General features: G+C 50.3%; 1 protein-coding gene across 1 annotated transcript in view; it reads right to left on the reverse strand.

Annotated features, from left to right (window-relative positions):
- Positions 1-1,479: 1,479 nt before the first annotated feature.
- Positions 1,480-18,896, reverse strand: part of adamts18 (ADAM metallopeptidase with thrombospondin type 1 motif, 18) — a 29,254-nt gene continuing 11,837 nt past the window's right edge. Inside the window, 12 exon segments of the mRNA XM_067249213.1 lie at positions 1,480-1,606; positions 2,390-2,436; positions 2,438-2,515; positions 6,975-7,219; positions 7,768-7,891; positions 8,275-8,405; positions 9,905-10,077; positions 13,962-14,110; positions 14,859-14,954; positions 16,289-16,442; positions 16,962-17,099; positions 17,984-18,089. Of these exon segments, the coding sequence (XP_067105314.1) occupies positions 1,480-1,606; positions 2,390-2,436; positions 2,438-2,515; positions 6,975-7,219; positions 7,768-7,891; positions 8,275-8,405; positions 9,905-10,077; positions 13,962-14,110; positions 14,859-14,954; positions 16,289-16,442; positions 16,962-17,099; positions 17,984-18,089 (1,568 nt within the window).

Raw genomic sequence — 18,896 nt, forward strand, 5'->3', positions numbered from 1 at the left:
ACATCCATAAATCCACACAGTTAATCAGTTGGGGGAAACAGGCTTGACTATTTTCAGCAGCCTGCTCCAAATGACCAGGGTTCTTCTCAAATCTAATGTTTGTGATGTCATCAACCTGGACTATACACTTCCTCGACAGCACACAGGGGAGGTCATTACCCGCCATGATGTTTAAACCTTTCACTCAGATAACAGATATGGTACAACCCACACTAGCCTTCTCAGATGGTGGGAACCTGTCAAAGCTCCAATGTCACTAAGTCTGTGGGGGTGGACGGGGAGCTGATAGTATCTAGACTGGGGGAGCGGGGGTGTGAGGGTGTGAGGGTGTTACCTCACCCTCACACAGGAGGCCCAGTCTGGGTCTGGGCTCCTAACTCACTCTGCTGTATCTAGGCCCTGTCGTTGGGTGTGATGTCATAAGCGTGGGGACAAGGGTAAGCCTATAGCGTGGATGAGGACCACGTCAGCTGTGGTTAGTCCCCCGAGCCAAAGGGGCAGGGTTCACGCGCACCAGCTCTTGGTTTACGTGACAAACACCAACACATCTTACAGTAAACAACGACATCCGCAACACAGAGAGTACACAACATCAACGCAACATGACACACGACAAAGGGACTAACGGTAACGAAAGAAACAAGGTGACCCCTATGCCCTGCAGGCTCGAGTGCTTTCTAGGGTTGTTATTGAACAACCAGTCAAGAGAGAGTGAGGGGGGGGGAACAGGGGAGCAAACTTCAAAGGAGCTGTCATGCTGTCCTCAGAGTCCAGCTTCCTCCCCTGCCACCATCAGTCACCAGCCCTGAGTTCCTGAAGACGAGGGGGCTCAGACAGTGGAGACAGACACCAACAAGGAGAGGGTGACAGGCAGACAGGCAGAGAGAGACATTTGTCAATCAGCGTCGGTGTGTGTGTGTGTCTCTGGGAACCCCAGCGCCTGGTTCCCTGGCTGTCCCTTTGTAACCGTCAGCCTCGTAAATCAGCCTGGCTCTCTCTGAGGAGCAGAATGCTCGGCCCACAGGAGCAGAACTCACTCTCGTCTCAAGCCCCGCTCTGACAGCCTGTCCCCTGCTCGGTGACTGATAAAAGTCTGATTCGAGTGTTATGGACTGTGGGTGACTGTTGAACATTGTGACAGATAGAGGAAAGAATGGCTCCTGATTTGATAGCCCACACAGAAAGAGCAGGAGAGAGAGGAAGGGAGACTGTGTTGTGTGCTGACCCAGTTGAAGCTGTGGGTTTGAGCTGGGGCCAGGGTTGGGAATACCCATCTGCCTGGCTTGTGTGGACTGGGTCTGGGCCTGGGCCTGGCTGGGTCTGGCCAGGCCCTGTCTGGAGGTCATGCTAATCCTGTTTGTTTGGGAGATGGAGGGAGTGTAGTGAGAGACATGGGGCATGGGAGAGGGTGGGGGTCTGAGTGGCAAATGACCCCCTCACACGCACACACACACACACACACAGACACATAGTGACTTACTAGGCCGGGCAAGGCTGTGTGTTGCAGAGGTGAGAGCCAAGCACTGGTCTGATCTGGGGGTTACAGAGTGTTGAGTTGACCTGTGTCTTCTGGTCCTGAAACAGATGGCCTTGGTCTGAGATACGACTGAGGAGAGAAAGGAGAGAGAGAGAGAGAGAGAGAGAGAGAGATAGCGAGAGAGAGAGAGAGAGAGAGAGAGCGAGAGCGAGAGCGAGAGAGAGAGCGAGAGACGAGACAGAGAGAGAGAGCATTCTTATCAGTTTAGCATATCTCGTGAGCAGTGAAAAGGTTGTACAAGCCCGCAGTCTTGTCCTGTGTTCCTGTGTGAGCCACATGGGAGGTCAGAGGCTGGGCTGTGGTCTGAATAAAACAGTGCAAGTCTGCAGATACTGATCTCTGCTGTGAGCAGTCTGTCATAGCCCGCTCTGGTCTGTCTACTGGCTACTGTCGCCAGACCCTACTGAGACAGGGAGAGGGAGGGAGGGGAAACACTGATCAGACACACACGTATAGACACACACACACACAGGGAGAGGTTCATTCAGTGACACACACTGCTGAGTGAATAGGATAGAGAACTCAGTGGGTACGGGCAGGACCAAAGAACACTGTGCTAGTCTTTCACTGCCTCTGACAAAGGTGCTTTTGATTAACCTCAACACACTTCCCTCCCACCCACCCAGGACCCCCCCCCCCCCCACACACACACACACACACACACACAGAGATGCAAACGTGCACGCGTCCACACACGCGCGCAACATACACACACCCACACACTCAACGACTGAGGCTCCAGGTGGACTCCCCCTGTGCCTCGATCCCTGCCATGTGAACAGATACGGACGTGCACTCTCTCTTTCCCCCTTGTTACCCCCTCCCCCTCCCCTCCCCCCTCCCCCCCCTCACTCACCTCCGGCGCAGGGGGCGGAGCAGTCGGAGCGCACCACCCCCCAGGGTGTAGTTGGGCTTCCTCTCGCTGCGGGTCAGGGTGTACTCCCACACCACGCCCGGATTCTTCCCCTGCAGCAGGATCTGGAGGGCAGAGGAAGGACCTCGTCAGCATGTGTGCTTGTATGCATGTGTGTGTGTGTGTGTGTGCGTGTGTGTGTGAGGGGGGAGATACGGATGTCTCTGTGTGTGTCCTTGTGTGTTAGTGTTCTCGAGGACATTAACACGTCTTCTGTGCGGAGTGAGTGGGAGACCGGATGTGCTTGACTCAGCTCTGTGTGGTTAAACCAGGAGGTTGGGATTAGGGGAGAGGGGGGGGGGGGGTGAGGGCGGTGGAGGTGGGGACAGCAGTAGCTTGGTCCTGGTGCCCCCTGCCTGGTGTTGGCAGCCTGGGTCCTGGGTCAGGGAACACAGGCTGGACTGACTGGACTCTAATGGAGAGGAACTCTGCGGCCACATGAAGCACCTCTTTGTTCTCTTTCAGACTTGGCCTGAATGAGCCATGCCACTTTTTGGGGTCACTTTATAAACTGCCAAAACCCAAAGGGTTTGTTTTGACAATCGAGGAGAGCAGGGACAATAAATGAATAGATGTAGTCTAAGCATAGAAACCGTTGGAAAGTTGTTAGTCCGTTCAGGACTGCCTTTCACGGTTTCTCTTTTCCACATCCTCTTTGACTAAACTGTTCCCTTCACTTCCAGGGGCAGTGCTGGCAGCGGTTGACCATGTACGTAAATCGTTCAAAAGTAAACACATCAAAGACACTCTGGTCACTGGAGGCTTCGCTATTGAATCCTGTCCGGGATCCAGGGCTGGACCACGTCAGCCCTGAGCGAACTGCAGGTGAGGTCATCAATGCTGTAGTCCCAGAAACCAGGCCTGAGGCCTGGGACACACAGAGACATCAGCTGGGACGGGTCACCAGAGTCCCCTATCTCGATCAGGTCAGAGGAACCCAACAGGAAGGGGAGTCCTAGACTATCTGTCCCACCAGCACCCACAATGCAATGAACTGTCATGTTCTTGTGCAGTTTGGAAAACTTTGAGTGGCGCGGCGGCTCAGAAGAGCAGATGGTGTGGATGTGAGAGCCTGCTGTGAGGAGGATGGAACTCCCAGACACAGCTGGACCAGAGAACTCACTAGAATACGACTACTTAGAGAGGACGGAGAGAAAGAGACAGACAGACTGACAGATCAGACAGATAGGTAAAGAGAGAGAGAGAGAAAGAGAGCGTGAGAGACCGAGCGAAAGCGAGATCGTGTAATTTGTGATAGGTATAAACGCCAGTCCTCAGTTAAACTCCAGAGTTTCCATGTAGATCTATAGCCGCTGGAAGGGAGCCACGAGACGCTGTCCTGTGCTGCACGCCAGCCTGAACCTGTCCACGGCACAGCCCACATCTCCTGGCTCCACTCCAAGAGGGGGGCTCCACAGGCTAACCCAGCCATCTGGAAGCCAGCAGCCCGCATCAGCCCCAGCCCCAACGAGACCTCCCTTATGGGGATTGCCCTCAGAAGCCCTGGCCTCCCCCAGACCTCCTCCCACCTCCCAGCCGGTGCGTGGCCAGACCAACCTCCCTGACCCTGATTCAGCCAGCACCGCACCCAGACCCGGACAACCACTGATTGTGCTCGGATGACGGTGCCTGGAAATCCAGGGCTGTTGATGTATTCATAGTGAGCCTGGTTACGACCATCATCAGGCCAAGCAACACAATCAAAATAAATCAGCCCTCTTGCACCAGTCCAAGACCGTACTGTCTCAGGTTTAGGATGCTGTAGCACACCTCCTTTCTTCTCAACACCTCCAGGGCTCGGGATGATGAACGACGGCGTTGCAGACGGGCCCGCAGACCTGCGGCATCACCTGCTGCTGCACGCCACGAGCGGCAGCTCTGGACTGGACTGACCCCGGCCAGCGTCGCCACAAGAATGTCAACACGGAGGAATAATCCCCCAGCTCTTTCTCCTCACAAACCCACAGAGGTTAGCGCCCTGTGTTATGTCTGGTCTCCCCCACCCCCCCCCCCACCCCAGGCCCTCTCCTCCGATTTTTCTCTCCACCTCCTCTCCCCCTGTTCTCCTCCTCTCTCCTCCCTGCCTCCCCTCGAGCTGCAGCGCAGACGCCCGGTCACAGTTTATCCTTCCACTCTTCAACGTTTGCTTAGCTAAGGCCTTCCGGTTTGAGTCGGTGGACGGGCTTAGCTTCCTCCCCGGTCTCCACCACAGTGTGGGGATCTTTCCACAGACTCAGGGGGAGAGCACCAGGCTGCTTCACGCCCTTCTGCTGCTTGTTTTCATTTGGAAGGAGCTGCTTTCTATCGAGCTAAGTCTCTGGGTTCCCCTGATCCCAGCCTCTCTCAGACCCATAGAGTTCAATTGCAGAATTCTTAATCTTTTAATCCCCCCCCCCTCTCTCTCTCTCTTTCTATTTCTCTATCTTTCTCTTCTTTTTGTAATTACGGGGCATACTTAGAGAGATTAGGCCATCTCATCTGTGAATCATGGTCGTGCAACAGCTGAGTGTTGGAGAGTAGACTTGTGACTCTGAGACAGGCAGACAGGGTCAGGATCCAGTAGGTTTCAGAATATAGCCCAAACACACATGACAACACAGTGCACAACTGTGGAGAAATATGAAAAGCATGCCGAGACTATAGGGCCATGTCTCTAACACGGCTCCCCAAAAAGTTCCCCCAAAAAGTGGTGTGGTACACTAAACCTCTAACCATGCAAGACAGTTAAAGCTTATAGCAACCACAAACGATACTCAAACCAATCGCTTCTACATCATGAGAGAAAGCCGACCCATAAACAACAGCATTTTGCTGGGGGGGAGTAACTCGGAAACTCTGGTTTGGTAGATAGCTAACAGAAAGAGTGGTGACTGAGGATGCATTCCACAGCTTCCTGTGTGACACCCCACCATGTTTATGCTCCTCAGCTCTGCTTCAGCTGCTCTCTGTAGTTCAGGTGTGGCTTGAGGGCTGGGAGGGGGGGTGGGGGGGAGACTTAGCTTTTAAATATCCCCCCCCCACCATCCTAAGTGGATGTTCTTTGTGCGACCTTCACCTGGCGAACCTCTGTTTTCCTCACATGGGGGTCGAAGGTCAAGTGGAAAAACCAAGCTATTCTTCACACAGCCATGCTTCGGGGGACATGGAGCACCAAGGGAGACGTTTATACACACTAAAGACGGACGCTGAGTCGTTTTCAAAATGTGTGAGGTACCGTATGTGAGATTCTGGCAGTCCAACTAGCTGTTGAAAACCTTGTGCATTATGTGTTACATTACAGTGTTTCTCGCATTAGTGCCTCCGTTTAAATCATGTAAGGACTTGCCTTCACCTCAAAGCTTTGACTTCTAACACACCAACAGTAATGAAGAGGAGTGTGTGTCCAATGCTTACAGTATATCATATCTTTATATATTCTGGCCCCTTCCAAACCCTGTTTACAGACCACACTGAATGGGGAACATAATGGATTGGGAACTGTACACTTCCCACATAGCCCACAGATACTGAGTGAGCTGTGTGTGTTCACGGTAAGTTGTTTGGGATAAAAGTGTCAGCTAAGTCTTTGTTATTACACATGCAAAACACCCGTAGAGGGGAGAAGTGGGACACCCCAGCATCTCTCTCTCTCTTTCATTCATCCCCTAACATCTCACTGAGCTTTTGCTCTCTCCACCCCCCCCCTCTCTCTCTCTCTCCCTCTCTCTCTCTCTCTCTCTCTCTCTCTCTCTCTCTCTCTCTCTCTCTCTCCTCCCCCCTCTCTCTTCCCCCTTGGATGTCATGCACCTCTCTCTCTCTCTCTCTCTCTCTCTCTCTCTCTCTCTCTCTCTCTCTCTCTCTCTCTCTCTCTCTCCCCCTCTCTCTTCCCCCTTGGATGCCATGCACCTCTCTCTCTCTCTCTCTCTCTCTCTCTCTCTCTCTCTCTCTCTCTCTCTCTCTCTCTCTCTCTCTCTCTCTCTCTCTCTCTCTCTCTCTCTCTCTCTCTCTCTCTCTCTCACTGCCTCTCTATTGAAGTTAAAGCCGCTGGCCCAGTTTCAGATAAACCACCGGTATGTGCAGAATCCTGTTCTTTCCTCACATGAAGTGCACAGATCTGGAAGTTCAAAGCGCACGGCGAGCCGTTTGAACCCCCCGAACCTCTTTATTATGGAGATGAAAGCTACCACCCGACAACACCAGAACCAGAACACAATTAATCCTCTGCTGCGGAGTTAGCCTCCACTCTGTTCTAGCCCTCATAGGTGCCGTTCCAGAGTTTATCTCTCTCCCCTCCTCTCCCCTGGACTAGGAGGAAGGGAGAGCGGGAGAGAGGGAGGTAAAGAGAGAACGGGAGTGGCAGTGAATGAAAAAAGGAGGGGTGGTTGAGGGGTAGGAAAAGAGAAAAAGAGGGAAGTGGAGTGAGGTAGTGAGTGAAAGGGGAAGAGAGGGAGGAGAGACAGGGATAGATGCAGGGAGCCTAGTGGTGGAGTGCCAGGGCCATGTCACGGCTGATCCTGGAGCGCACGTCAGCGCACAGCGGCTTACTTCAAACACCAGGCTCTCATTAGTGGGACCCGCGGCGTACAAGCTCTCTGGGCGGTTGAACGTGCGTTGGTAGTCGAACACTGTGCCGCCAAAGTGGAACTTTCCGGGCCAGTCCACAGTCCAGTCGCCGGTCAGGAAGTACTTCCTCTTGAGCGAGCGCACAGCCAGGTAGGAGGTGGAGATCTCCATTTCCTGGATGTGGATGCTGCGTGCCCCAGCTGGGATGGTCACCATGGGGTAGTACTCTGTGGGAGAGGAAGGGAGGGTGTACATCAGTCAACTTCAGAGGAGTGATGACTTAGCTTTTTTGAGTCAATGTCAACACTCCGAGTCAGGTTTGACACTTCAGTAGCACCTGCTTCACGTAACAGGGGTTCATTAGAGAGAACAGTGCCTTTTGAAAGACATGTTTTTGAAAACATCCTGTATAGCTATGCACATACACACACACACACACACACAGCTCATACACATACACTCCTCCAAGCCTCCATCTGTGCAGTGCCCCAGGTTTTGCGCATGTGTTTGTGCCTGTGTGTGTGTGTTTGTGTGTGTGTGTGTTGTGTGTGTGTGCGTGTGTATGTGTGTGTGAATGGGACATGGGACATGGTGAATTCTCTAGCAGATGCCACAGAGGAACAGACTGACCCTCCCTCTAGACAACTGATTCACTATCACAACCTGTCTGGAGCTACTTTTCCAGATTACAGGCTGTGTGTGTGTGTGTGTGTGTGTGTGGTGCGTGTGTGTGCATGTGCGCGTGTGTGTGTGTCGCGAATGCGCCGTGCCCTACCGTTGGCCCTATGCTGGAGGATGTAATGTCCCTTATAGAACTTGCAGGTGGAGTTGTCTCCCTTACAGACTCCACAGGCGTCCAGAGAGGCCCTGGAGCCCAGGACCTGGTCACAGCCCACAGACTGCAGGAGGAGAACAGCAGCTTAAACATGGTCCTGGACTGGCTATCACAGAGTGAGATGAAGAGAGCAGCGAGGCTAAGTCTTACAAGACTGGGGTTTCCTTATATACGTGTTCTGTGTGCCCTCGATTTAATTCAAATCATTTCAATTTCAATTCACTTTAATGATCTCAAAGGAAATTGTTCAGGTAATTTTGTGTACACAGTTACCAAATAAGTTACAAAAAGAATATACACAATAGCAGCAATGAAATATACAAACTAGTAAAGCAGTTTACTCTGGAATCTATTCTCATGTAGAATAAATGTACCCGTAAAGAAATGGCAAACACAAAAGCTTTAACCACTGAGACACTGGGAACCCTTCGCTGAGACGAAGCTCACCTCACACACTCCCTCAATGCACACACCATCCCTGTGGTTGGAACAGGAAGTGCCATCCTTGACCTTACTGGACATGGCAAAGAAGAAGTCAAAGTCCTCAGCGATGCAGTAGAGCTTGCACACGTCCTCTTCTGAAGGGAGAGAACAGACCGGAGATTCAACATGTCACCAACAGTAATATCTACCTGATGGAGCATTGTGGGATTTGCATACAGTATTAAAATATGAATCATGTGATGATATGCCAGCCGTCTTCTTAGAATACTTTTTTTTTTGAGACTTAAAATGGCACAAACCATTTGGTCTGCTTTGCCCATGATTGAGACCCATATTGATACATCCGATGATCAATTATGTCAATGTCTAGGGGCATTGTTGGAATTACAACTTGAAGTGATTGAAACCCAGAGGGTTTAAAAAAAAATGGTTGTGCTTCCTTAACAGCAGACTGGTAGGTTTGTAGTTTTCTATCTGCTGTCCCAATTACCCCAGTAGGAGGGGTCAAGCCTGCTCTTCACCTCCAGGTACCTCCTCTTGGTCTCAGAAACTGGGCCATGACCTCACACATTTACTGGCCTGTGTGTGACCTGCAGCTTCCCCACTCTCATGGATTAAGGGCGAGAGGAGGGTTGCGGAAAGAGAACGGAGATTCAAAGGTAGAAAGACACAGGGAGCGAGAGAGTGTGGGAGGAAGAGAGAGAGGGACAGACATGGCCCAGAGGAAATACAAGTTTCTGCAATCCTCTTATGAAGGGAGGTGAGATAGCGTTGGCGCCGCGCCACAGAAGACTGGCCAAGATCTGCACTATGTATCCTCATTAATCAGAGGATTAACACACGTACAAACTCTTTCACTCAAACGCATACACAAATCTCTCCCTCTCTTTCTACACCCTCTCTCTTTCTTTCTCTCACTGACTCCCCCCACCACCACCCCCCCCCCCCCTCTCTCTGGCTCCCTCCACCACCACCCCCCCCATCTCTCTTAATCCAGCCCTGAGGGCTTGCTTTATAATCTGTATCTGTTCTGTGGGAGAGTGCAGGTGGCGACATGTCTCTACATTAGACTGGCTCAATTCATTCACAGTTCTCCCAGCAGCGAAGAGATCGACCTGCAACCTGCCAACTGCACAGGCACACACACATTCACACATATTCACATGCACTCACATACACACTCACGCACCCACCCACACAAAAGTGAACCGTTTAACAACAAAGGCTAAACCTTCGAAAACTGTTTCAAAACCAATCTTGAGGTGAGTTAGCAGAGAGAACGTATTAGAGCTTTGTCAGTTCAAACGGGACTAAATCTCTGTATCCTTCTGATCAATCTGCAGTGTTAATCACATGCACCTTTTAACGAGCTGGAGCTGAAGAACCTGGAGTGCTTTAATACAGGTTCAACTTTATAAAGTTACTCTCAAACTTTGGAATGTGCCAGAAACGTTCCTGTTGAAGCCAAAAAGCATGCAGAGGCGAAGCACCAACCGCACTCTAACACATCAAAACCTGCACATTTGTTAGACTGCCCTGTCCCCTATTTATCCTTGGCATGGTCTGCCCCTGTCTCTGCCCCGCGATTTCTTATGACGGCGAGCGATAGAAAAGAGCTGAATCCATCCTGTACCTTCTACTTTGGTGTAGGGCTTCCACTTGTAGTACCATCCTCTGAAGGGTTTACTGTTGTACTCGGCACACTGCTGGGTCCGGAAGTCCACGGCTCCGGAGGGGCACGGCCTGCTGTTGCACAGCTGGTTCAGACGAGCCGAGCCCTGGCAGAATCTGCCGCTGTGCTGGGGCCTGGAGGGAGGAAGAACAGCCAGTTAGCACATGGAGAGGGCTGGCAGGCTGATGCAGAGTCATGACCAAACTCAAAGAGATTGCAAACTCACTAACGACTAATATCGTGAACTTATAAAATACAAGTATGCATTTTTATGATTAAATTAGAGATTGAAAAGAGCAACTGACCCATTTTCTTGTGTTATATAACACAAGTCTTTAGAAAGAAAATCATTATTTACATAACTAGTTATAGTGATTTGTGCACATTGCTCTATTTTAGTTTTTATACAAGATTTTCTTTATATTGGGAGTGAGAGAAACGAATACAAACAGATAGAGAGAAAAACTGAGGGGAGAGCCAGTCCACTGCCATTAAAACATGGACCACAGCTTTTTCCATCACAGCCACATGAAGAGTGGACCTATGTTCTAAGGGTAAAACTACACTACCCACGTGCCCCTGCTGTGAGCCTCCAGTCCAGCCCACAGCAAAGCCCAGTTAGAGGGTCTGTGTAAAGAGGAACTCTTACTGCTGCCTAACCACAGAACAAATTATACTCTGCTAGACTCTTCCTGCTGCTTGGATGTGTGTGTGTGAGCAAATGTAAGTGTGTGTGTGTGTGTGTGTGTGTGCGCGCGAATGTAAGTGTGTGTGTGTGTGTGTCTGTGTGTGTCAGAATGAGATATCTAAAGGTCTTCATGATACATTCCAGTAACCTTGAATCCTGCATAACAAGCCCATTAGTAAATACCTGATCTAAACGTGTCATCAAGTAAGATACAACACTCACAAACGTTAGTGACAAATGTTTGGCAAGCTCCCAGTCTAAGCATACATAGCAATGTTGTCCTAGACACTGTAGAGTATGCGGGGTGGCCTAACAAACTCATACCAGTGATTCCTAAACAGCCACCCACTGAGAAAATTGACTGAAGCTATTTACGATGTTAACCACCACCATGGTACTTGTGTATTGTGTGTCAACTGCATTGCATTGTTTTGTGCGTTCCCTGTGTGTTACCCAGTGAATTAACCCTGTGTGTTACCCTGTGAATTAACCCTGTGTGTTACCCTGTGAATTAACCCTGTGTGTTACCCTGTGAATTAACCCTGTGTGTTAATTGTCATTTGGATTTAGTTTTGCCTGCTGTAAGGCCTCAATTTCCACAAGGGGATAAATAAAGTACATATTGTATTCAAAGCAGCACACACATTCCATATATCGGACTGTCAATGAGGATTTGAACCTTCATAGAGACCTACTATAGATGCTGAGTCACAGGGTTAATTATATTTATTGTTGATGTTTTTGTTTTGTTTTTGTCTTTTAGATTATTGTGTTTGGTTTAGGTTAAGATGATCATTATTATTATATCTTCTCTCTGAAATATATATCCCGCAATTGAATAGACAAGAATGTGTTTAGTTTAGCATTACAGAAAATAACATGATTATTTTGGGATGATTTTATTTCAAAAACACTTTTGATGAAAAGTGCCTTTGCCCACTCCTGGTGAATGGAAGTGACCCGGGCACTCGAAATAAAGGTGCCTGTCTGAAGCTGTTGTTTGGAGATGGACATGCCTTTGTGTGGAGGGATCTGTCCCTGAGTCTCCGGACAGATCCTATTAGTGCTGGGGTCTGGAGAGATGCAGGCGCATATGTTAGAGTGCTTACAGAGACAGCAGGGGAGCTGGCGCAGGGACCCGGTAGGCTTCAGCTCCTCTGTCACAGCAGACAGAACCTCCACAAACCACCCCCTGACTCAGCTGGCTGCTCGCTTCTACGCCGAGAGACCTTCTACCATGAAAGGTCACATGGTCTGAGTGCAAAACCCAGGAGAAGTGTGTACGTCCTTGTTGAGAAATGTGTGAAAGGCAAGGTAAGTTATTTTTGTCCGTTTCAGTTCTGTTGAGGCAGAACTAAACGCCTCGTCTCTCTAGGCAGATCCTGTGTAGCGCCGATCCCAGAGGCAAAGTAAATCTGCCAGGACAGAGATGAGGCCAAACTTCAGCAGTCTAGGGGTCAGGCTGGAGGTCATCCTGTCTGGATAGTCCTCTTAGTCACCTGTTCCCTCCCCTCCCCCCTCCCCCCTCCCCCCTCCTTCCTCCCCCTCCATGGACTCCCACGCGACACCATTGCAACCTTCTGATTTATTTTTTTCCCCTTCATCCTTCCTTACCTCACCCAAAGGCTCTCATCAGCCCCCTATCCCATTTTCTTGCTTAAACACACACACACACACATGCACGCACACACACAATGAGCCCTCTTTGCTGACCTTCCAGGTGCTCCAGACCTCCCTGTAGTCAGGCTAGCGTTACTACCTGTGTCTGATAGCAAACCTGATAGCATGGCAGGCACTCATACTGCTGCAGCCTCACCTATAATTCTTTTAGAGTACCTCCATGGGTCTCAACCCCCATATACCAGCTTTATGGCCTGTCAGGGGCAGCCTGGGATGGGCTAGCTCGTCTGATCATCCCCCCTCCATCCCAGAGTGGCCTCTCTTCACTCTACTAGTCAGTCAACACGACGAAGGCACCTGTCTTGTTTTTGTTGTGGTTGTCGTTCCTGTTGTCAGTAAAGAACATGGACCGAAGAGGACGTACATATCACTGAAAAATAAATTTCCTTCATAATCTGTCCTGTTTTTGTTTTGTTTCTTTTGGGGGGGGGGGGTTGAGTTGACACCCTCCACTCTCCTCTCTACCCTACGGGAGTGTGAGCCTGAGAGTTTAAACAAGAGGCCAGATTAAGGGTAATCCATCCTCAGAACCTCAGATTACAGCAAGAGGGGGCCAGCCAAAATAATCTGACAGATTGTGAGGGAAAAAAAACACCCTTCTATTCACACGCATCTGACCTAAAAAGTGGAGCATGGAGAAACGGAGGGAGTTCACTAGAAACAAGAGTGAAGAGAATAGAGATAGAATCCAGTAGAATCCAGGAATCTGTCTGCAGTGTATAATCATGTCTCTAAATATGGGTCATCTCCAATATCCTGTCGTGCTGAAATCTTAGCTTTGGAGGTAAGGAGGTAGGCAGGTGAGGAACTTCACCCTGTCTTGGACAAGGATCGTAGAGATAACCAGGAGATCTTGTGTAATCCAGACAGTTCCTTGACCCTAACCACTGTAATACTGTTTGAACTCATGTATTGAGCAATCCTACAGGGCAAGACGTGCAACGGTTCCCCAAAGTCTCTGAGCGTTTGGACTAGGATTTATTCAATACCTTTAATGCAATCAAAGTCAGCTGACTGGTCTTGGTTGAGATCCAGGAGTCTAATCTCATGTTGTTGTACTCTGCCCTGAGCCCCAGCCAGTGGCTCGAGCTGCCAGCTCCTGGCTAAATCACCTGTCTGTCAGTCCCACTCCCTCTATTGTCTGGCTCCCTGTGTGAAGCTCCAGGGCTTGTCCTTGAAGACATTAGCCTCCCCCACTCCCTCTGCCTCTTAATCTCTCATTAATCCACAGGTGAGGGGTCGATCCCATCTGACCGCCAGCGAGCGTTCAGATAAATCACACTTGCTGTGTAAACACCTGAAGGCTACCTCCCTCACTTCTAAATCCCGTTTTTTAAAAGCCCTGCGAGGATCGACCTCCGCAGTCGTCCAGGCAACGCGAGACGTGGCTCTCAGTGTTCTGGGATGGTGTGCAGAGCTGGTGTCTGCTGTCTGACAGACTGGCTGGCTGACCGGCTGAATGATGAGAGTGGTTAACAGGCTGACAGCTCGTTGGCAAGCAGCACGCTCAGGTGCTTCCACACAACAGGGAGCTCTTGTGTTTGTGTGTGTGTGTGTGTTTGTACAGTATATCTGAGTTGGTGCATTTGTACGTGTGTGTGTGTATTTGTATGTGTGTGCGTGTGTGTAGGTGTGTGTGCGTGTGTTTACCTGGGGCTGGAGCAGGAGCGCTCTCTGTGCATGACCCCTCCTCCACAGGTCCTAGAGCAGGCCGACCACTCGGACCATCCAGACCACTGACCGTGGACCGCCCGGGGGCCATGGTCCCCATGCTTCACACACTGGCCCCGACGACACCACTGTAGCGGGGGGGGGGGGGGGGGGGGGGGAGCGAGAGAGGCGGAGAGGGAGAGAGAGAGAGAGAGAGAGAGAGAGAGACATTGAGACAAACAGAAAGAGAGAGAGACAGAGACAGATACACGCCAATACATGAAGAGAACCACAAAGGAGGGAGATGAGAGAGGAGGAGAGGGACAGAGAATAGAGCAACATTAGTATCTGTGGTGAGATCCTTGGCTGGGGCCAGCCCTCAGGTTCCTGAGGTTCCTGGTTTGGGTGAATGCCTGAAACCCGCACCTGGGAAATGAAACCCACACTCACACACTGCAGCACACCTGGAGGACTAGGCTCATCTGGGACAAACCACACTCACACACACACACACACACACACATACATGTACGCAAGCTGCAGCACACCTGGGCCAAAACCACACACTCACACACATCACCACCTTTCTCTCTCACTCAATATCATCTTTCACAGCGGAAAAAGAATAGGAGCCTTGTCTTCTCGCGGGACATTCAACAATGCACGAAACACTCCTGCAGGTGTGTGTGTGTGTGTCTTTGAGTGTTTTGGTGGGCGAATCTGTCTGATATATGTAACTGTTTGCGAGTGTGTTTTGGATGTTTCACAGAGCTTCTGTTTCAACCACATGTATGAGTCCATTAGAACTCCAAAAAAAGGATTATTCATTGTCAACAGTACAAATATTGGATTCACTAATGAATCAATAAACCTGTCAAAAAGGGACATCTCACTCACCATGTCAGGCCCACAGCTCGTGCCCTCAGCGGCGGGCATGAACTTGGTCTCACACCTGTGCCCTGTCCGGTGACACCACAGGGATTTGCAGATGTCCTGCGCAAAAACCGAACACAGCACACTAACATGTCACAAACACAGTCTTGGCAGAGGCGCTTTGAAACCAGGGCCTCGCCTGACACAAACAAAGCCATTTAGGTCTAATGGACGACGCCTGTACTGAGAGCCAATACACAGCAACAGGCTGTACAACAAGACCTGGCACCCAGCGCCCTGGTGTTGTCCTCCCGCACTCGCATCTGCCTCTCTCCCCTTCATCACACCCCGCCGCCATGGGTTACAAACAATAAGCTCCACCTAACTACCCTGTCAGGCCTAATCACTGGGTCTCCCAATGAACAGGCAATTTTTTCATCTTTTCTTTCCTCTCACAATGCAGTGGTGAGAGCGGTGGGAGGGGGGCGGGGGGGGGGGGGGGTGGGGTGGGCGGGGGGTTGCCTGGCAGAGAGGATGGAGCGGGTGCCACTGTGGCACCCTGCCCGGCTGCGTCTGGCAGACGCACACAGAGTGGCAGAGATAGAGAGGGGTGGCAGGAGATGCCGCGGCCCTGTGCTAATCTGCCTCTCCCGGTCCGGGCCAGCGGGCCACCGTCGTACGAGCGCGCGGCTAATTAGCTCCGACCCCCCCTCCCCCCACCACCCTACCCGCCCTCCCTCCTCGGCTCCGTGTGAAACGGCTCTCTACAGGGGCCCGCCAGGGACAAAATAACACGACTGTACAAAACAGCCCCCAAATCCTTGTTAATGAACCGTATGACGTAAATCTGCTATAGAGGTTGATGGTAAAGGGATTGAACAACAAGAGCTTCAAGAGTTCAGGAGCATACAAATAGCACATAGGGGCATGTATAACGGAGATGATTTCCCAGCACAACCGCCATTCCACGAGCTCAGTCCTTCATTCACAGCTGATTTACATGTGAATGCCTGTTGCGTTGAATGTGCTTATAGCAGAGGCTTACAGAGGCCCACATAATTAGCTAAGCTTTACTCAGGTCACTTCATTCTCTAGGTGGGACGGGTTTGAATTTGGTTAATGGGAGGTTAAATATGGCGGGAAGAGATGTAAAATCTCTACAAAGATTGTGTAGATTAAATCCATGAATTAACGATGTCCTGATTGGAATTTGACTTGCACCCTGCCAAGCTACATGCAGTGTGTTGGTAGACTAAGTGGAGTTATTTAGAGGGATTAGGCTTTGCTATGCTATGGACCTCTCTCTATAGACCTCGCTCTCTCTTCATGCACCTGTCTCTATAGACCTCTCTTTCTGTAGACCTCTCTCTCTCTCTGAAAACCTTACATCTTGGTTCTTAAGTACAGCAACAAGGAAGAATCTGTCTGGCATGGTTGCCATGTGTAGAACCTACCTTGACGAAGTCCAAGTTGCAGAGTTTGGCCTTGGAGCCAAACTGCCACTTGCACTGTGTGTCTGCGTTGTACAGCTGCCCGGGTAACTGCTCAGGGTACTTGTACTGGCCTATCTGCCTGGGCTCATCCACCAGACAGGACGCCTGGGCAGTCCTGATGGGGAACACACACACAAAGACATTGTTACATTGACATTTACATTTAGTCATTTAGCAGACGCTCTTATCCAGAGCGACTTACAGTAAGTACAGGGACATTCTCCCCCAGGCAAGTAGGGTGAAATGCCTTGCCCAAGGACACAACGTCAGTTGGCATGACCGGGAATCGAACTGGCAACCTTCGGATTACTAGCCCGCTTCCCTAACCGCTCAGCCATCTGACTCCCATTGTTATAGCTAGGACTATCTAGAAACTGAACCCAGATGAACAGTCTGTTAAGTCATCCTTCGCCGACACTGCAGTCTGATGTTAGAATTCAACTCATATTGTATTCATCCGTTGTCAATCTCCAACTGCCAGAAAGCCGAGTTGCCGGCATATTATGAGAGTGTGGGAAGAACAACAAAAAGAGTAACTGAATCTGTAGTATGCCAGTCTAGATGGGTGTGTGTGTGTGTGTGTGTACGTGCGTGTGTGTGTGTGTGTGTGCGTGTGTGCGTGTGTGTGTCCTACCCCAGGAAGCGGCTCAGGTACTGGCGGCTGCAGGGGGACCAGGAAAACACCCCGTTGTTTCCTGCCAGGGTGGGGGACATGATGTTCCCCTCGGCCTTGCGACAAGGGTTACCCTCCCCATCGTGGATCATTCCAAAACTGGGGGGGGGGGGGGGGGGGAAGGATTGTAAGGGAGAGGAGTGGTGGAGAGACGTGAGGGGAGGAAAGAGGCAGTTTAGCCAATAGTTCATGTGTAGCTTCAGGTGGGAAGTTGTAAAAAGAAAATGTCGGCACATGAGTGTGATGAACTGAACTCTCTGTAGAATGTATTTTCTAATTGTCTCTGTCTTTCTCACTATCTCTTTCTCTAAACAGAAGGGCAATTACCACGCTTAAGTTAACAGAGAGAGGCTGAGTCCTTCTAAAGTACAACACTGAGTATCAGCAGTTCACTGAGGCTACGTCATCTGTTTTCAAACGCTATCTCCCTAATTTGTGATGATGAATGGTTTTTGGCCCAAAAGCAATTTTAGGCCATTTTAGAACAACGAAACTGTTCTGGGCACGCTTTGTATTAATTTGACAAAATAGATTAAGCTATTAAACATGGCAGGTATTCTGACATCTACCCAGCTCAAAGACAGGTTGTTTCCAGTTTGTGTTGAGAGAGTGCCAGACATACAAAGAGCTCTACCACAACATTCAGTTGACACCATCTCTTATCTCGATGGAAACGTGTAAACACAAACACAGCCTCTAGACATATTTATATGCTTTCTCACACAAACTGTCAAGGAGCGCACAAGGTATGGGGGTTAGCGTAATGCTATTGTTTCAACCCTATTATGTATTTCTTTGTTTTTGATGGAACCCATCACCGTTTCTCCAGACTCTTTGCTGATATACAAGATCCAGAACTGGTAGCAGCAGAGATGCCGATGAAGCGGTACTTGTCTAGCATGTACTACCACTGTCTGACTAGTTGTATACTACTTGCGTACGACTCGTTGTAACATGAGTGTGCTACTTCGGTGCTGCCGTACTTGTGTCCTGACTCGTGGGCGATGGTGAAGGCCAGACCCAGGCCTGTGTCCTCGTTGATGGTACAGCTGCGGTATTTACTACACATCCCACTGATAGGAGCAAAACCTGCAGCCGAAGAGGAGGGAAGAGACAGAGACATGAGGGAGGGAGGGAGGGAGGGAGGGAGGGAGGGAGGGAGGGAGGGAGGGAGGGAGGGAGGGAGGGAGGGAGGGAGGGAGGGAGGGAGGGAGGGAGGGAGGGAGGGAGGGAGGGAGGGAGGGAGGGAGGGAGGGAGGGAGGGAGGGAGGGAGGGAGGGAGTAAAGAGAAAGAGAACGAGAACGAGGAAATGGGGGGAGACAGAGGGAGGCAGAGGGATGGAGAGAGAAGGGAGGAGAGAGGCAGAGGCAGAGTTAGAGAGCGATAGAAGGGGAGAAACAGATGGGGAGGAATAGAGAGAGAAATAAATAGATAGATCTGAGTTTCTAAATGGTGTGGGACATGCACAGCCACAGGCAGAACCAAAGCATATGAATGTATCTTCGTTTCAGTGCAGTCTAATACGAACAACCTCAGACATGCAAAATCATCCCAGCGAGAGTGCAGTGAAACTGCTGTTACATTGCTGTTAATGCACTCTTTACTGTTCAAATACTCCTCTGAGAGCATGAAAGCTATGGAGCTGAGTTACAAAGAGCATATTGACATCAAGGCTTCTCTCTTTCATATCCCAGCCCTCACATCCCTAAAGCTCATAGCTGTGGTTTGGCAGCTTTCTGATGAATTAATTACAGTCGGCTTATGCAGTTGCAGTTTCAAGTGCTCTGACAATTCTGACAATCCTAAGTGTGTGTGTGTGTGTGTGTGTGTGGGGGGGGGGGGGGGGGGGGGGCTTCAGCATGCGCTAGAGGGGGATTTCCCTTGATGAATTTCCC

Source organism: Osmerus mordax, chromosome 13, assembly GCF_038355195.1.
Source record: "Osmerus mordax isolate fOsmMor3 chromosome 13, fOsmMor3.pri, whole genome shotgun sequence".
Classification (NCBI taxonomy): Eukaryota; Metazoa; Chordata; class Actinopteri; order Osmeriformes; family Osmeridae; genus Osmerus; species Osmerus mordax.